At 40.5% G+C, this 19,247-nt stretch overlaps 1 protein-coding gene across 3 annotated transcripts in view; it reads left to right on the top strand.

Annotated features, from left to right (window-relative positions):
* Positions 1 to 3,493: 3,493 nt before the first annotated feature.
* The window catches only part of LOC118365618 (forkhead box protein K2-like), a 35,686-nt gene continuing 19,932 nt past the window's right edge, over positions 3,494 to 19,247 (top strand). Inside the window, exons 1-3 of one of the 3 annotated variants that reach the window (XM_052519078.1) lie at positions 3,494 to 4,014; positions 14,127 to 14,315; positions 18,172 to 18,322. In XM_052519078.1, coding sequence (XP_052375038.1) covers positions 3,722 to 4,014; positions 14,127 to 14,315; positions 18,172 to 18,322 — 633 coding nt within the window. In that variant the 5' untranslated portion in view covers positions 3,494 to 3,721. Of the gene's footprint in view, positions 4,015 to 12,254; positions 12,838 to 14,126; positions 14,316 to 18,171; positions 18,323 to 19,247 lie in introns of those variants that run through there. The other 2 variants (XM_035747982.2, XM_052519079.1) reach the window with 2 other exon arrangements.

Genomic DNA, 19,247 nt, shown 5'->3' with positions numbered 1-19,247 from the left:
GTTCTCAATCAGAGTCAGGTGATTCTTGTTGTCTCTGATGGGGAACCGTATTTAGGTAGCCGGGGTTTCACTGTGTATTTCGTGGGTGATTGTTCCTGTCTCTGTGTAGTTTCACCAGATAGACTGTAATTAGGTTTCACGTTCCGTTTGTTGTTTTGCATTTGTAGAAGTTATTTCATGTATCACGATTGTTTCATTAAAGACATGAGTAACCACCACGCTGCATTTCGGTCCGACTCTCTTTCTACAAACGAAGAACGCCGTTACATCAGTGGCTAACTGCAAGCCCTGCAAAGCAATTAATAGCCTGCTATTTAGTGGAGCGGGTGAGTGGTCCAAGTATGGGTTTAAGGGCCTCGTTTCCAAGCTTAAAAGGATAAACATTGAACACCATGGGCCAGATAAGTTTGAATACATTGGCCATGTTGTCAATCCTGTCGCGTTCAAAATTGGAAACTCAGAACTGGGTAATCTCAGACTTCAGTGAGTTCAAGACAACTGGTAACTCTGGGGGGAACAAGCTCCGACTGGGAAAATAAGTTTTGAACGGCCATCCAACACAAAATTCCAAGTCGGGAACTCTGGCCTCTTTCTCGAGCTCTGACCTGAAGATCACTGACGTCATGATTCGACTTTGTTTTTTGTCAGTGTTCTCAGTTGTCTTGAAATCACCATAGATCCAGAGAATTCCTGTACGAAAGACGAAATATTAGTAGGACATAGGAGAATTGTAGCTCCGCCCACCAGTAATGTGGAGCAGAGTATGCTGGGCAATCTCTAACAAAGGAGAAGGAAGTAACTAGAGAAAGTACACAAGCCAAGTGATAAGTTCCAGCCATTTCCTCTGATTGCCTTTAGTGAGCATTCTTTGTTTTAGCCAAGGCCATTGTGTGTCTTTCAGAAATAACCACACACACACTTGGTTAACACAATTGTCAAGCCATACACTGTGCTGTGCCGTTCCTGCTCTATGTGAATCAGTGTCATTAAACTACCTCAACTGGAAGTTGGAAGTTGATGTCATCTGTGCCCTTACAAGCACCTGCCATAGTGCTAAGAAAACACTAAGAATAAACAGTCCAACAGGTCCTCCACTACAATGCCAGAATTTGATGACAAAATTTTCCCACAAGGACTGCAGCGCCACCTTCCTGTTCAAGTGAGCACAGCACAACAAGGTGAGTCCAAAAATGTATTGTATGCTGCTGCATAAATATGTTGTGTTGTAAGATGTTAGTAGCCCATGTGCCTCACTGTCATAATTTGGTCCCTTTCCCCCTCATAACTTAGCCTACGGTTCTGACTTGGTGTACAGGGAGAATACTGTAAGCACAGCCCATGTTCTGAATTCTGTCGCTGTACATTTCAAAAGTACTGAACAAATAGTACTTTTATATTATATTGACTACATCCACTCTAGCTCGCTCATTCATGTCTTAATCGAAATTAAGGATTGCCTCTTATCAACTCGTCGTCCCTTTGTTTGTATATATTAATTGTCAGTAGAAAGCACATTTGCTTAAGAAAGTCAGCCATATCAGCTATGTCTTTAAAAATGGCAGTAAATGAGGCTGAATGAACTGTTTTGCTGCCAGACAAGTCTCTGCTGATAGCCAGGTGTAGCAGTGGTAAGGATTCACCCCATGGTGCTGAAAAGAAAACAGTTTGTGGGAACCGTTTGTCACCGTTATAATGCAATTAATGTATTGTTTAGTGTAGTGTTGTGTAGTGGCTTTGCTGGCCTGTATCTAAAAACACATTTGGGAGTTTGCCCCACCAAGATTTACATGCTAAAATCGACACTGTTTTAAACAAGGAGAGGAGGGATAAGGAAAGCCACTATAGGATACTCCGATAGACCCCAGGAATGGTGTTCCAAGGTGATCATGTAACATGCCCGTTTAGAAAGATATATGTTACACAAGGTATAATTCAGTATAAAGCAGGGGTGGGCAATAATTTTGGCTCCAGGGCCACAATGGGAATTCAAAATTCAACGGAGGACCGCACATATTTTTTTTTTTACCCAATTTGTTTGTCAAAAGCAATTCGGGGGCCAGAAAAAAAGGCAGTTAGGCCTATTTGAAAATATATAAATCCATTACAATTCCTACATACTTTCTATCTAGTTTTACATGTTCTAGAGTGTGCAGGAGTGTTTAAAAAATATATATAAACAAATTATTATCCCCCTCCACTAATTTGTACAAAGAGCCAAGAAATTGTGTGTAGGGTTGTCTGACAAATCAAACATTATTTCTGATGTAAGCTGATGCTTCTTGAAAAATATATTTGTCTCTCGTTTGGACTGGTGAAGGACAAGGTAGATATGCAATCCAAAGCCACACTGGCATACCCTGTTCAAATTAATGCCACTAGAGGTGTGATCATGGTCTTCTTGCAAAGAGGTGTTGATGTCTTCACCCTCCCCTCCACCACCATCCTGTTTACAAACAACCCTGGACTGGGAGGGGCATTGATTCCAATTGGTGACGTCATCGTGAAACGCACATGTTTCCATGCTGCAAGGCCACAGCGAGTCCCAAAAGACGTTGGTTATTGCAGTAAAATAAACGAGTATTCGGTTCAGTCTCCGTACCTGGTGGTTGGGTCGAAATTATACATTGTCTTTTCGTAATTAATGTTTCTAAAATGATGTTAAAGCTCTTAAGACTACTATGGCCTCTATAATTTATGAGAGGGGTCTCAGGGCATTCTGGGTACCATAACACAAACCGGAAAGCTGCTGCAAACGGTGTCCTATCCAATACCAGGCATGGAATCCGTAGTAGTCCTGGTGGTGGATCATCATGTATAGGCGTTGGATGGTGACTATTGTGGAAATTGACTCAAGTCTTTATTCTCGGCCTATACCAGCCATTCTTCCGATTGGCAATGTGTTCATCGAAAATGTCAAGCTTGTTCATCATGTCGGTTATATGGGACATGTTGCTTTGAATATGTAAACATGCAGTGCAAAATCACAACGTCATCATCAACATAAATGTTTTACGAATAATACAATTCTATGGTAACAAAAATAACAAATCGTTGTCATCTTGGCAATGGCATCGTTTTATTTATTTTATTTTTTAAACGATAGTGCGGGGACTTACATCTCGCCATAATACGGGTCGTCACTACATACCACAGCCACAAAGTCATAAGCCCCGCCCATTTCAACAATTATCTTTTTTTAAATGTGATTTTAAACCTAACCACACTGTTAACCGTATGCCTAATCGTAACCTTAAATTAGGACCAAAAATCTAATTTTCTTTTTCATGATTTTTTAAGATATAGCCAATTTTGACTTTCTGTATGTGGTAAATATTGACAACACGATGCCCTTACGCTACAGTTCAACCAACCTTGAGTCAATAATCAGCTGTTTCTTGTGCCTGATTGGTCTTCTCTTTGAAGCGACAACTGCCTGTTCATTTTTTATTGGGTTATTGGATTGTCAATCGTGGTATATCCACATGTTGTGTAGTTTGGTTGGAGCCTTCTCCTATCCTTTCTCTCTGTGTCGCGGCGTTGGGTTGGAGCCGCTATCCCTGGTCTGGCACGTTCCCTTAATTTTTTTGTGTTAAATTTGATGCCCCCCTTTTTTTTTTAGATTCGACCATTTGCGACGGCATTTAAAATACATACACGGGCATCTCCGTACCGGTGTTTCTTTTTTATAAGCATTTGTCAAATATACCATTTATCCTGTAAAATGGCGGTGTTAAGCGGGTCGTCTGGGCCGGTTGCCCGGCTTGAGGGCCGTGAATTCGAATACTTGATGAAAAAGCGCTCGGTGACTATCGGTAGGAACTCGTCTCAGGGCTCCGTGGATGTGAGCATGGGTCATTCCAGTTTTATTTCTCGAAGACATCTCGAAATATTCACTGTTAGTGACGATAGCACTGGTGGTGGAGACTTCTACTTGCGATGCCTCGGCAAAAATGGGGTGTTCGTGGATGGAGTGTTCCTCAGACGGGGTGCCCCTCCTCTACAACTACCACGAATGTAAGTTCAACATGTATCTGTGTTTAGAATAAGAAGCTAGCTATCTTATCTTTGTTTTGAATTACCACAAAGCTTTCGCAGCAAGACTAAGGGGTGGTGTTTGCCATGTAGGTTAATCTTTGCTAGCTAATTAACGCCAGCTAGACAGTGTTTGTCAGATACTAGTAGCTACATGTTATGAACTGCCCTCCCATTGTCATAAAATATCTTCTGAATTAAGACAGACAAATGTAGATTCTTGATTCTACAGCACACTGTCTGTCGGACAGCTTTCAGTTGAATTGCTATCACATAGTGGGTTATTATTTTAACTAGCTGGCTGTGTACTTGGTCATACAGGTAAACAATGTCATATAGTTCTGTGCAAGTGTTTTGTTAGTCAGGTGGATATGATCGATGTTTTGTTTATATTTAAGTTTGTGAATGGCTACGTTGCGTGTAGGCCTGTATCTTTATAACGTGTGATGTGCATCATTAGGCCATCACTCAATTGAACATTTCTGATACGGGTCAGCTTTGCACAACTCGGAAGATAATGTTTTGGTTCAGTTTGCTCCATTCACAAAATTATAATGGCAGGTCACAAAGGCCAATGCTAACGTTACAATGTCAAAATATTCACTGACCATTATTGTCCTCTTGCCATCACGGCAACATTACTCTATTCTCCGATTTGAATTCCATAATACTAAAATGAGATTCTATTTATATGCCAAATTCCCGGTATGCATAGGTTGTTTTGTCAGATTTGCCTAATTTTATTCTAAAGAAACTTGCAAGAAACTTGCAACATACACTCTAATCCAACTCAACCATTATATCTGAAGACAACCCTGTATTTAATTAGGAAAAGTCACTATTGTGCCATAATCCACTTTTGAATGTTAATATTTGATGTATAATTCACAACAAAATTTAGTGGGCTGCTGGTGCTCATTCATTGATTGGTCAGTTGCCTCAGTGACAAACAAACACAAAGCCGCATTATTAAAGCAGCAGTCAGCAGTAGAAACAATAATAAAGCGGCCTCCCCAACCCTGTTTCGGTAAAAAGCTAAAGGATGGTGCTGGAGAAATGTAACCACCCTCAAATTCATATATAGAGCTATGGATGTAAGGACCATCCAAAATTATAGTTTTAAACATGTTTTGAGGCTATGGGTGTGTTCGTATGGAGTGCCAGAGTGCGCACAAGTTCAGAGCGTTGTCAGCGCACACTGGACGCTCTGCCCGAGGAGTAGGGTTGGTGACCGCAACCGCTGCTGGCAACAATTTAAATATTTTAAAATGACATGTTTACTGACATGTCATTTTCAACTGGTGTTGCACTGTTTGTAAATTCATTAGTTATTCTGCACTCTGTTACACTCAGATGAGCGTGCAAAACATGTTTATATTTTGGGTTGTGATGGGGTACGACATGAGACAAGTTATATTATTCAAGAATCAGTGAGGTACATATCATTAATTTATATGTCCAGAAATCGATGTAGCAACTGCTCATTGCCCCTATAACTGACCACCCAGTCTTCTTACCCATTCATTCACTGTATCACAGCACTTCAAATCAAATTTATTTGTCACATTACATGGTTAGCAGATGTTAATGCGAGTGTAGCGAAATTCTTGTACTTCTAGTTCCGACAATGCAGTACTAAAAACAAAATACTCCATAGTTTCCTAGGAACGCGAAGCGAGGCGGCCATCTCTGTCGGTGCCGGAAGTATGTTTAGACTGAAGGGATGTTGATTCCTAACTAAGAAACAGTGGGCTCAAATTCCCTTATCGATTAGGTTGACGTGACTAAAGAGATTTAAATCAGGGGTGTATTTTTATACGCTCACATCTACAGCTTCAAGAAAACCTTGTGATATCCTTATTTTCGAATTGAGCTTTAGCTTTACCCTACCTAAGGCAAAGAATGATCAGGGAAGTGGACAGACAGTCTTGGCTTGGAGAGCTCTGGACTGGGGTTCTTTATGTCTCCTTGATTCCAACAGAATGACACAAGTTGCCAGAATGAAGCAGTCACTGCTGCCCAGCCCTCCATGTTGTTGCTCTCACACGCCCATATAATTACTCCATGGCATAGTCTTGTCATGACTGCTTACATCCTAACTGAATCAGTGTAAAGCAGTTATATTAGTTTGATGCTAATTGTTTTGTGTCATTGGGATGTTGTGTTTTTAGGATAATCTGCAGGGATGATTATTTTGGGCAAAAAAAGTTAAATTAATGGAGAAGACTTCTTGTCTCTGCTGCCCTGAGCTTGGATACTTTTTGATATTTTGAGGGTCCATTGTGTTCTACCTCCTGGCATAACATAGCAACTGTGCATTTGCTTTAAAAAAAATGTTTGGTCTCATTGAGCGAAGGAGGGAAATTGGCAAAGGAGCCTGAATGTTAAAATGCATTGAGGCTGTGGGAAAACCCAGCTCTTTGCAAAATGATTTGGGATTTCCATACAAGCTTATCCTCTTAACCAAGCTTCTTTTTGTTGTTGAAAACATTTAAGTATGAATTGATTGAAGCAGATGGTAGACTATATAATAACATTAATTGTCTGGTAGGGGGGTGGGTTTTGTGGTCTAGTGGAATTCTTTACCTCAGGTAGTAGAGATTGGGGGTCTGGTGGCAAAATACATTCTGTTTGTTTGTGCCTGACTGACAGGATCAGTGAGCCCCCAACACACACACACACACACACACACACACACCCAACGTTGTAAAAGTAATGTGTGTTGCCTTTGGTCACACACAGCTCTCTGTGAGGAATGTGATGTCTCAGAGCTCAGCATTCCTGTGTCGAAGACACCCTGATGGTTGCCATGTGAGTGTGCTGCTGAGTACAATGTTGATGGTGCTGTTCTTGCTATTAGGTGATTTTTCCCCTCAATAGCAGGAACAACACCATCAGTGGTCAGAACCAAGTAATATCAGGATGTAAGATGGCACATAAACCCAACAACTTCAATGACTCAATTTCTCTGAACTAGAGGTCTGTATTTTATTGAAAGTGTGGCAACCCTAAGTCTAAATATTACTGTTACATTGCACAACCTTCAATGTATGTCATAATTATGTACAATTCTGGCAAAGTAATTACTGTCTTTGTTAGGAATAAATGGACTTTCAACAGTTCGCAAAGAACCAGCCTGCCCATACTGCTGCATATACTCTGACTCGCTTGCAGTGAACGCAAGAGAAGTGACACTTTCCCTAGTTAATATTGCCTGCTAAACATGAATTTATTTGAACTATATATGCAAGTTTAAAAAATATATATAAATACTTGTGTATTGATTTTAAGAAAGGCATTGATGGTTAGGTACGTTATTGCAACGATTGTGCTTTTTTCCGCGAATGCACTTTTGTTACATTATCAAGTTGAAGTAGGCTGTGATTTGATGATAAATTTACAGGCACCGCATTGATTATATGCAACGCAGAGCAAGCTAGTTAACTACACATGGTTGATTATATTACTAGGTTAACTAGTGATAGTGAAGATTGATTGTTTTTTTTAATAAGATAAGTTTAATGCTAGCTAGAAACTTAACTTGGATCCTTGCAGCCACAAGGTCCTTTTGATGCTGCGCTCGCATAACAGGTGGTTAGCCTGCCACGCATCCTCTTGGATTGCAATGTAATCAGCACCCAAAGGCCAATAGGATGAAGAAACAATATGCCGATCCTCAGCCCCTTACTCCACGGAGAAGGAATACTGTATAGTAGTTGTTGAGTGGGATCTGTGTGTGTGTGGGGGGGGGTCCTTGGTGGCTTTACACCATTTCTTTGGATTCCTCATGTCTAACTCATTGTTAGAAAAAAGTTTGATCCAAGTCAAATCTTCGGTGCTATATTTATTCAATATTATATGAATCCTCTCAATTAAAATGGCCAGTTGGGTTCAATCGATTATCTCAATGTTGCAGGAATGCTAATCTTATCTAACAGAAATGATTTCAGAACAATCTGAGATGGTGGGTGTCAAACCTCTTGTGCTTTTTAAGTTTGAATGATCCAAAGGCATCATTAGACCTATTGAATATTGCTACCTGCCTCTACCACCAGGGATGCAAACTAGTCACCTTTTGGCCCGTTTTTTGAATCCAAATTAGGTGACCTACGTGATTCGTATAGATCCAATGATAAATGTTTGGGGGATGTTGGATCACTACTGGCTGTAAGGGAACGAGTGATGCAAGTTTGGAGCAATACTGGCTGTATCAAAGCCTCAGCCAATCGTTTACATAACAGAATGCAGCGCAGCACGCGACTGAAGAAAGAACCAACTTACTAGTTACAGTATCAGCGAGCGCTCTGGAAAGGGAGCTTGCCTGTTACAGCAGCGCATCCCCTGAACGATAACAAAGAGGTAACATTAGATGAGAAGCCTGACCATGGAAACGGGTGAGAAGGTCATGAAGTGTACTTTATGAGCTGTAACCGAAAAACTAATGGCATTTGGAAAGTTTGTGGTGAGGGAGAACGTGTGGAACTGGTATTAGCATTGTTAAATATCTTGCTAGCTGGATTGAATTCTCAGTTAGCTAGCCAGAGAAATGTTGAGCAACATTAGCCAATTTATCTGATCAAATAATTGAGTTTACGGTGTGAAAATTAGCTTGCTAATAAAGTAGGCAGCTAACGTTACAATATCAAATGAGCTAACGTTAGTAACCTAACAAATTCTCTATAATATTAACTGGTGTATGACTCCTTGCCGTTCCTCAAGTTATAACGCGTTAGTTGCTTACTGGACCCTGGCAATCTGTAAAATGTTAACTAGCTAAAGAACTAACCACGATCTGTTAACTAATGTTTTCCCTCTACAGTATGTGGTTAATTTTCAGAATGAGAGAATTAGGTGAAAATTAGGCGTTGCTTGTTAAACAAGTACATTCAGGTTGTGGAGCTGGGCCTGGCTTAAGCTGGATACCACTGTAGAGGTGAAAGGAACACCACACACTTTCCCTCTTTCTCACTTTTGCTGGCACATTGTAGAACAGATGTCCACAGGCAGTGTACAATGTAATAATGTGCAGTGCAGCCCAAATATATTGTTTTTGTTGTGTTGAACTTGACAGCAACACGTGTGAGGGGGATAATAACTTAACTCAGTGAATGTTATTTTTGGACACATGTAGCCTTGTGCACTTGATCGATGTCTATAGTGACCACTATAATAGAGCAAAAATAGAATGCCTGTTTGTTTCATTCGATTTAACCACTTTATTTTATACTGAGACTGATCATGTAGATCATATTCTTTGTTTAATTAGTTAAAACCTGCATTTTCCCCTAGCAGGGATCTTTTGCATATTTCAGTGCAAAAAAAAAGTGTCACCTTTTTGGGCCCTCACCAGTTTGCATCCCTGTATCATGCTGGTAACTAGTTTTGAAAAAACATGTTTTCCCACTAGACACTAGCTACATGTGGTCTGCATAATGAGGTCATCAACATCCCCCTATTTCATCAAATCATTTAGTTTCCCATGCTCTTTGTTGATAGGGGTGTTACATTGGTCCTGAAAGGGTGTTGGAGTGCATATGCATAATTGAAGTGTCTGTCTTCACAAGGCTGGTTCCCAGCAGTTTTTCACCCTCTGAGTAGCAATGCTAATTTGAGACTTGGGTGTCAGGGACACTGTTCTCTCTGAATGTGCTCTATGCCAGCTCTGTTGGGGCTTGACAACAAGTGCTGCAGCACCTGGCATCCGGACCAAAAAGAAGCAGTGCTGTCATAACAATCTGGGCCTCCATCTCTCTTTGGGGTGTGGTGATGGATCCTGATCCTGCACTGATTGAAACTTGGTGTATATGGACATCTCCTCCATTCTAGGAATTCACACTGAATTTAGCCTGAGCCTCTGGAAGCAACGTCAGCACAAGAACTGTTTGTCAGGAGCTTCATAAAATGTGTTTCCAGGACCGAGCAGCCTTACACAAGCCTAAGATCACCATTCCCAATGCCAAGTGTCGGCTGGAGTGAAGCTCGCCGCCATTGTACTCTGGAGCAGTGGAAACTTGTTCTCTGGAGTGATGAATCACACTTCACCATCTGGCAGTCCGACGGACAAATCTGGGTTTGGTTGATGCCAGGAGAACACTACCCGTCCTAATGCATAGTGACAACTTTAAACTTTGGTGGAGGAATAATGGTCTTGGGCTGTTATTCATGGTTCGGGCTAGGCCCCTTAGTTCCAGTGAAGGGAGATCTTAACGTTGCAGCATACAATGACATTCTAGACTTCTGTGCTTCCATCTTTGTGGCAAGACTTTGAGGAAGGCCCTTTCCTGTTTCAGCATGACAATGCTCCCATGCACAATGCAAGGTCCATATAGAAATTATTTGTCGATCGATGTGGAAGAACTTGACTGGCCTTTACAGAACCCTGACCTCAACTCCATCAATCACCTTTGGGATGAATTGAAACGACGACTGCGAGCCAGGCTAATAGGAAGCCCAACATCAGTGCCCGACCTCAGTAATGTTTTTGTGGCTCAATAGAAGCAAGTCCCCGCAGCAATGTTCCAACATCAATGGGAAGGCTTTCCACGAAGAGTGGAGGCTGTTATCTTCTTAACCTCTTGCGCTGAGCCATGCCGGATCCGGTAGCGTAATCATAGCCTCAAGCTCATTACCATAACGCAACGTTAACTATTCATGAAAATCGCAAATTAAATGAAATTAATATGCTAACTCTCAAGCTTAGCCTTTTGTTAAAATATGCTTCTCAAGCATAGCAAACTAGCATTTGTGTAACAGTACTGATAACTAGTGTAGCATTAGCATCAGCAGGAAACATTTTCACAAAAACCAGCAAAAACATTAAAATAAATATTTTACCTTTGAAGAACTTCGGATGTTTTAAATGAGGAGACTCTCAGTTAGATAGCAATGTTCAGTTTTTCCTGAAAGATTTTTTTGTGCAGGAGAAATCTGTCCGTTTGGTGGCGTCACGTTTGGCTACAAAAAAAAAACGAAAATTCAGTTATCCAAACGCCGGACTTTTTTCCAAATTAACTCCATAATATCGACTGAAACATGGCAGACGTTGTTTAGAACCATTTCTCAAGGTGTTTTTCACATATCTCTTCAATGATGCACACTTCCAGGAACGACACCTCGCTGTCTGTATCACATGGTAAAAGTTTTGCCGCTGAGAGTTACGCACCAACGTGGACAAAGGACACCAGACGGGACCCTGGCAAATGTAGTCTCTTATGGCCAATCTTCCAATGATATGCCTACAAATACGTCACAATGCTGCAGACATCTTGGAGGAACGGCAAAGCTCGTTCACAGCATATTCACAGCCATATAAGGAGCGAATGGGAAACAGAGCCTCAAAAATCCTGCTCATTTCCTGGTTGAAGTTGCATCTTGGTTTCGCCTTTATGATCAGTTCTGGGGCACCCAAAGATAATATCTTTGCAGCTTTGAAAACGTCAGTGTTTTCTTTCCAAAGCTGGCAATTATATGCATAGTCGAGCATCTTTTCGTGACAAAATATTGCGCTTAAAACGGGCACATTTTCTTTTATCCATTAAATGAAATAGCGCCCCCCCCTAGCTTCAACTGGTTAAGGCTAGCTAGCGGAACCCCTCGACATCATCCGCTAAAATGGCAGAGAGTGAAATTCAAAAATATATATTTGAGAAAAATGTAACTTTCATACATTCACAAGTGCAATATACCAAATTAAAGCTTAACTTGTTAATCTAGCCACCGTGTCCGATTTCAAAAATGCTTTACAGGGAAAGCACACCATACGATTGTTAGGTCAGCGCCTAGTCACAAAAAAACACAGCCATTTTCCAGCCAAAGAGAGGAGTCACAAAAAGCACAAATAGAGAGAAAATGAATCACTAACCTTCGCTCTTCACCATAGGACTTAATGTTACACAATACATGTATGTTTTGTTTGATAAAGTTCATATTTATATCCAAAAATCTGTTTACATTGGCGCATTATCTTCATTAATGTTGTGCCTCAAACATCTGTCGAATTTGCAGAGAGCCGCAGCAATTTACAGAAATACTCATCATAAACTTTAATAAAACATACAAGTGTTATGCATAGAATTAAAGATGTACGTCTTGGTGACGGGGCAGTATTTTCACGTCCGGATGAAATGCATGCTCAAATTCAACTGCCTGCTACTCATCCCCAGAAGATAAGATATGCATATTATTAGTAGATTTGGATAGAAAACACTGAAGTTTCTGAAACTATTTGAATCATGTCTGTGTATAACAGAACTTAATTAGCAGGCGGAACCCCGAGGACAAACCATTCAGATTTCGTTTTTTGAGGTCACTCTCTTCAATGGGTTTTCATTGGGAATCCATATTTATAAGGGACCTTCTTGCAGTTCCTATTGCTTCCACTGGATGTCGACAGTCTTTAGAAATTGGTTGAGGTTATTCCTTTGTGTAATGAAGAAGTATGGCCATCTAGAACGAGGGTCACTTGAAGTGTACTGTTGGAGTCGCATGACCAGAAAGCATGCTTCAGTTTGTTTTCTTCCTGTATTGAACACAGATCATCCCGTCTTCAATCTTATCCATTATTTATGTAAAAAAAATCCCTAAAGTTGTGTTACAAAAGTTGTTTGAAATGTTTTGGAAAAGTTTACAGCTAACTTTTGAGATATTGTGTAGTCACATTGAGCAAGTTGGAACCGGGGATTTTTCTGGATCAAACGTGGCAAATAAATGGACATTTTGGATATATATCGACGGAATTAATTGAACAAAAGGACCATTTGTGATGTTTATGGGACATATTGGAGTGCCAACAAAAGCGCGTCAAAGGTAAGGCATGGATTATATTTTTTATTTCTGTGTTTTGTGCTATCCTCACATAATAGAATCGTTTGCTTTCGCCAAAAATACTTTTTGAAATCTAACATGTTGGCTGGATTCACAACAAGTGTAGCTTTAATTTGCTATCTTGCATGTGTGATTTAATGTAAGTTTGATTTTTATAGTAATTTATTTGAATTTGGCGCTCTGCATTTTCCCTGACTTTTGGCCAGGTGGGATGCTAGCGTCCCACATATCCTAGGGAGGTTGATGCAACCGCTGTGTCAGATTTCAAAAAGGTTTACGGAAAAAGCACACCATGCAAGGACAGTGCTCGGCCACAAAAACAAGCCATACAGATACCTGCAGTGTTGTGGAGGCAGAAATAGTGTTATAAATATTCACTTACCTTTGATCTTCATCAGAATGCACTCCCAGTTCCACAATAAACGTTTGTTTTATTTGATAAAGTTCATCTTTATGTCCAAATACCTCCCTTTTTTGCGTGTTTAGTTCACCAATCGAAATTCACAAGGTGCGGCAAGTCCAGACAAAGTCAAAACGGTTATTACAGTTCGTAGAAACAATTCAAGCGATGTATAGAATCAATCTTTAGGATGTTTTTATGATAAATCTGCAATAATATTCCAACCGGACAATTCCTAGAAATTAAAACGAACACAGCTCACTCTCACGGCCACGCGCGTGACGTAGCTCAAGGCATTCTGCCACACACCTGATTCAAACAGCTCTTATTCGCTCCCCCTTCATAGTAGAAGCCTGAAACAAGGTTCTAGGAAGGATTGCACTTTCTGTTCGAAAGGCAATGACTTGAAATACTACAAACCTCAGATTTCCCACTTTCTGGTCGGATTTTTCTCAGGTTTTCGCCTGCCTTGTGAGTTATGTTATTCTCACAGACATCATTCAAACAGTTTCAGTGTTTTCTATCCAAATCTACTAATAATATTAGCTTATGGGCCTGAGTAGCATTTTACTCTGGGCACGGTTTTCATCCGAACGTAAAAATACTGCCCCCTATCCCAAACAGGTTATAGCAGCAAAAGGGGAACCAACTCTATATTAATGTCCATGATTTTGGAATAAGATGTTCGATGTGCAGGTGTCCATATAATGTAGTGTATAACGAAAAAGGGATTACATACCAAATGTTTTTTACAGTTTACATACATTTAAAAACATTAACATGAAGTGTGTGGATGCTCAGAGGCCAGACTGGAAGGTTGCATTACATTGTGTGGTAGGTGAATTTGAACATTTTGTCTCTTTCTCTGCAGGTGCACTTTCAGGTTTCCCAGCACAAATATCAAGATCACATTCACAGCCCTGTCCAGTGGAAAGAGGGAGAAGCGTGAGGCGCCTGAGTCTCCAGTAAAACCAGTCCACATCTCTCCACTCACCATAAACATTCCAGACAACATCGCCCACCTCATAAGCCCCCTGCCCTCACCCACCGGCACCATCAGGTACAGTAACAGTAGGCCTGGGCCTCAGTTAACCTTGAGATAACTTATTATCATACTGGCCTGGCGGCTAATGCTTAGTTTATTGAACTCTAGGGGAAGCTGTGAACCAGGCTCAGCTTGCAGCTTAGGTCACCTCCTAACCCACACAATCTGTCCAACACAGCTGTGTGTACTTGTTAAGCCTAGTCTGTGTGTAGCCATTGGCAGTCTTCACTTAGCTGCTGTGTGCGTGTTGACTGAAAATACATGGCTCCTAGCAATGTTAATTTTGACAGCTGTTTTAGTTTTAACACCTTTTATTCTCAGTCACATTTTTAGTAATTTCACCCTTTGTTAGTTATTATTAGTCGACTAAAACTCTGGGCAGTTTGTCTATTTTAAGTCACAGCCATTTAGGTCACATAGTAAGTGCATTTTTTCCCCCCGTTTTTAAATTATGAATATTTAGGCTACCTCTAACTTCCATCATGTGCATAGTCCTTAAAGGGGGGAAATTGAGCTTTACAAAAATGCTAATATTCAACAAATAGCATTTGTTTTTTCCATAGGAAAGGTTAGTTACAAGTCAAGTGTCCTGTAGGCTTAGGTGGTATTTGGAAGAAGCCACGGGAGGATTTTTCAAAACATTATTTTACGTGATGAAGCTTACCGTAGTTCCCCAGAACAGTTGAGCCAGTCATGTGTTTGTTTGGAAGTAGCACAATTGGAGAAAGCCATGTGGTGAGTCCACAGCATTCTATATCGATTGGCGAGTCTCTGTTGTGCGGCGCACATGAGGTGATGAAGCCATCAGATATCTTATAATGGCTTTCTGACAGAAGTCAGAACGCTAGATGAGGTCTGTACAGCTGCCATTTTCCCCCTGTGTTTTCTACTAGTGTTTTTTTTCTTTTTCCCATCTGGTCCATGTACACATGCTTCTCTTCCTTTGGAAAGCAAGCATCCCAACTTTGTTCATTTGCACAGTTTCTCTCGTTCGCTTTCACTTGTAAATGTCCATACAGATCAAAAATGACATTCGGTAGCTACTTTTGTTTAACTTTATGAGCTGTATTTGCTGGTCTTTGTAATTAGTTTGTTTTGCTCATTGGCATTTCGCAATTAGTTTGCAAATTTTTGTTAGCATTCTGGTAAGAAGCCCAGTTGAATTTTCTTGTTTGTAGCACCTGTGCTATGCTGGTAATACCGTAAATCTTAGAATGAGAAAAGGACTGTATGACAATGAAAATCTGTATACCGCACAAGCCTACTGTCCTGGCTTCGCATCAGTTTAAAAGATTGAACGAGTGGCTGAAGTGACCACCTGGAAACTGTGTGGGAGAGCCTGGCAGATCAACTCAATCAGACCGTGCAGCTCAAATATGTAATGAGAGGATTGAATTAAATATTCTACACATTCTTCATGTCAAATGAAATGTGAGAAGAATGGATGTGGAATTCTCCTCTTCACATTTTCGTAGACTAAAATGAAAATTAATTTGTTATAGTTTTTTCCAGTGCATTTCATTATCGTAGTAGTTTTAGACAGGAAAAATAGGTTGTTAATTTAGCCAACAATAACTAAATCAACACTAGGGGTGTGAACGTTTAAATGAAAAATTGGGATCCTTAATGTTAGGAAACATTTTTAAATTCACATTGCAGTTATCACACAACGTATTTTGTGTTTTCGGCCAAACTAGACGATAGGCTATATAGGCCTGGGGAAAGTTGTGTAAAGGTTCACTCAACGATATGACTTAGCTGCAGAAAGTAAACTGCATAGTGGGTAAATATCCGCAACATTGAAGACTGTTGAAGTGTGTGCTTGGCTCAACTTCTCAGCTGTTTTTTCCTCTTTCTGCCTGGTGGCTGACCTGCCTATACTGTGCTCCTCGCCTCTCTCTCTGTCCCTCGCTAACTCGCTATGAAAGATGCAAGTGATTCTGTTCTCTGAAGTATGGTAACTAATCCAGGGCTCTACATTGCGCATATGCATATGATTAGTATGTGTGGATAGAAAACACTCAGACGTTTATACAACTGGTTAAATCACGGCTGTGACTATAACAGAACTTGCGTTTCATCGAAAAGCGCAGGAAAATCTGAAAACCCATTGTTATAGGCGAACGACATTAAATGGGGCTGAGGTTGCAGTACCTACAGCTTCCACACGATGTCAACAGTCTTGTCATTTGCCTAGTCTTTGTTTCTTGGTCAAACGAACAAGAGACAGGCTTTTTCTTCAGGTCTCCAACCGGATATTTTGGTTGAGATTTCACCGGACAGTATTTCCAGACGGACCCCTATAGAATACACTTCGTCTCGTGATTAATTTGATCGCTTATTAACGTTTACTAATACCTGAAGTTGCATTACAAAAGTATTTCGAAGTGTTTTGTGAAAGTTTATCGTCGACTTTTTTAATTTAAAAAAATGACGTTACGTTATAAGACTCTATTTTTTTCCGTTTATCACAGTCTTCATAGATCGATATCTAGGCTATATATGGACCGATTTAATCGGAAAAAAGACCCAATAGTGATTATGGGACATCTAGGAGTGCCAACAAAGAAGATGGTCAAAGGTAATGAATGTTTTACATTTTATTTGTTGCAGTTTGTGTAGCGACGACTATGATAATTATTTTGTTTACGTCCCCTGCGGGTCTTTTGGGGTGTTACATGCTATCAGATAATAGCTTCTCATGCTTTCGCCGAAAAGCATTTTAAAAATCTGACTTGTTGCCTGGATTCACAACGAGTGTAGCTTTAATTCAATACCCTGAATGTGTATTTTAATGAACGTTTGAGTTTTAACTAGCGCTACGCTAAATGCTAATAGTACATTTGCATTTCCAGATCTCTAGATGGGACGCCTGCGTGCCAGGTAGGATCAAGAGGTTAAACATTAAGAACTTTTCCCCCCCATGCGTCCCAAACTGCTGCATATACCCTGACTCTGCTTCCACTGAACGCAAGAGAAGTGACACAGTTTCAGGCACCGCATTGATTATATGTAACACAGGACAAGCTTGTTAAACTAGTAATGTCATCAACCATGTGTAGTTAACTAGTGATTATGTTAAAAAAAAAATGTAAGATAAGTTTAATGCTAGCTAGCAACTTTACCATGGATCCTTGCTGCCTGCACTCGCGTAACAGGTGGTCAGCCTGCCATGCAGTCTCCTCGTGGATTGCAATATAATTGGCGTCCAAAAATGCCGATTACCGATTTTATTATGAACACTTGAAATCGGCCCCAATTAATTTGCCATTACGATTACTTGGTCGACCTCTAGTGCGAATCACTCATGAATTCCTACTAGCACATCTGCCAATCAGCTACGGCGCGTTGCACCGATGATGGAACTGCTCCAGATACAGTGAAAAATTGAAAAAATAATATTGATGTTTTCATTTGATTCTAACCAATCATCAGTGTGTATCTCCAGATTAGGTCATGTTTGCTTCAGCTAATGACAAATCCTTAAGCTTTTTCTGCTGTTTTAACTCAAGTCAATGCCTCATGAAACGGTTTTGCTCTCCTTTCAATATGGGTTAGATAATGTGAGTATTTGCATAGGTGGTGTGTACCAGTCTGACTGCAGGCTACTGCAGGAAAGGGTACAGATAAGCTGAGCCAAGATATTTATTTTAGTGGGGCCCCCTATTCCTCAGAATAGCTTGGCTAATTGTAAACCTTTGCTTGATTTCTAAAAAAGCAACTGAGGTCATCAGTGGATCAATTATGCAGTTTTGTTTGTAGCCTAAAAGTATTGCATTATTCTTAGTCAGATAATTTGATATGTACTGTGTTTGTCATCATGCTGACAGAGACTTGGTGACTAACAGCCTGGTCCTCTTCTTCCCCACAGTGCTGCCAACTCGTGCCCCTCCAGTCCCAGGGGAGCGGGCTTTTCCGGCTACAGGATGGGTCGCATCGTCAGCTCTGCGGAGCTACAGCTCATAAACGACAACTCCCAGTCAGAGAACGACAAGGAGGCCTCGGGAGGGGACAGCCCCAAGGTGAGCACCACATACAGAGCATCTCCATTGAACATGCTTTTAGTCTAGGCTAGGCTTAAATTCATCTGTGTCTGAAACTGGCATTTTTAATTTAGTGGCAATCAGCAGTTGAAAACATAAAATGTCATCCCTGCCACTGTTTTGGTAAAAAGCTGAGGGATGGAGCTGGAGAAATGTAACCACTCTCAAATGTATAGATGGAGCGATGGATGCAAGAATTGACCAACCATGATATCAATATAGCTTTAATGTTATGAGGGTGTACAGTGTTTGTTTACATTTACTTTTTTAGTGCTGAGTAGGGTTGCACATTTTGGGGAATATTCAGAGGTGGAAACTTTCTGTGGGAATTAACGGAACTATATGGTAATTAACGGATATCTATGCAAATTAATATTAATGCCATTTAAATGTTGTTTTTTTGCTTTGGATACATTTACCATATCATATGGAGACAGAAACATAAACCCTTTATCATAAGTAGACATAATAGCAAATGTTTAAATCCTTCCAATAGAGAATTTTATGCAATAAATTGAACTTTAAATGACTTTTCACATGGGATGATTTCACTGAACAACAAAAGAAAGGGAATATTGAATGATCCCCAATGATCCATCGTATCTCCCAAACAACTTTTTCATCATACATCTGTAAAATGATAGTCTAGAAACTAAAGCTTTGGTTGTCTTCCTCTCAGGCTTCTCTGTCTTCTCCCTGGATCTCCTCAATGTCCACCTCTTGAACATCAGAATCTGAGGCCTCATCTTCACTGTCACTTTCCAACCTTGTTGAGGATGACTTGTTGTCAGGCTCAAGAAGCCTCAAATTTGCCTGGATGGTCACCAATTTTTTTTCAACCCTTGTATTGGTCAGCCTGTTGTGTGCTTGGGTGTGTGTTTCCAAACAAGGACCAGTTGCGCTC

Source organism: Oncorhynchus keta, chromosome 5, assembly GCF_023373465.1.
Source record: "Oncorhynchus keta strain PuntledgeMale-10-30-2019 chromosome 5, Oket_V2, whole genome shotgun sequence".
Taxonomy (NCBI): Eukaryota; Metazoa; Chordata; class Actinopteri; order Salmoniformes; family Salmonidae; genus Oncorhynchus; species Oncorhynchus keta.
This window is presented reverse-complemented; position numbering and strand designations above follow the sequence as displayed.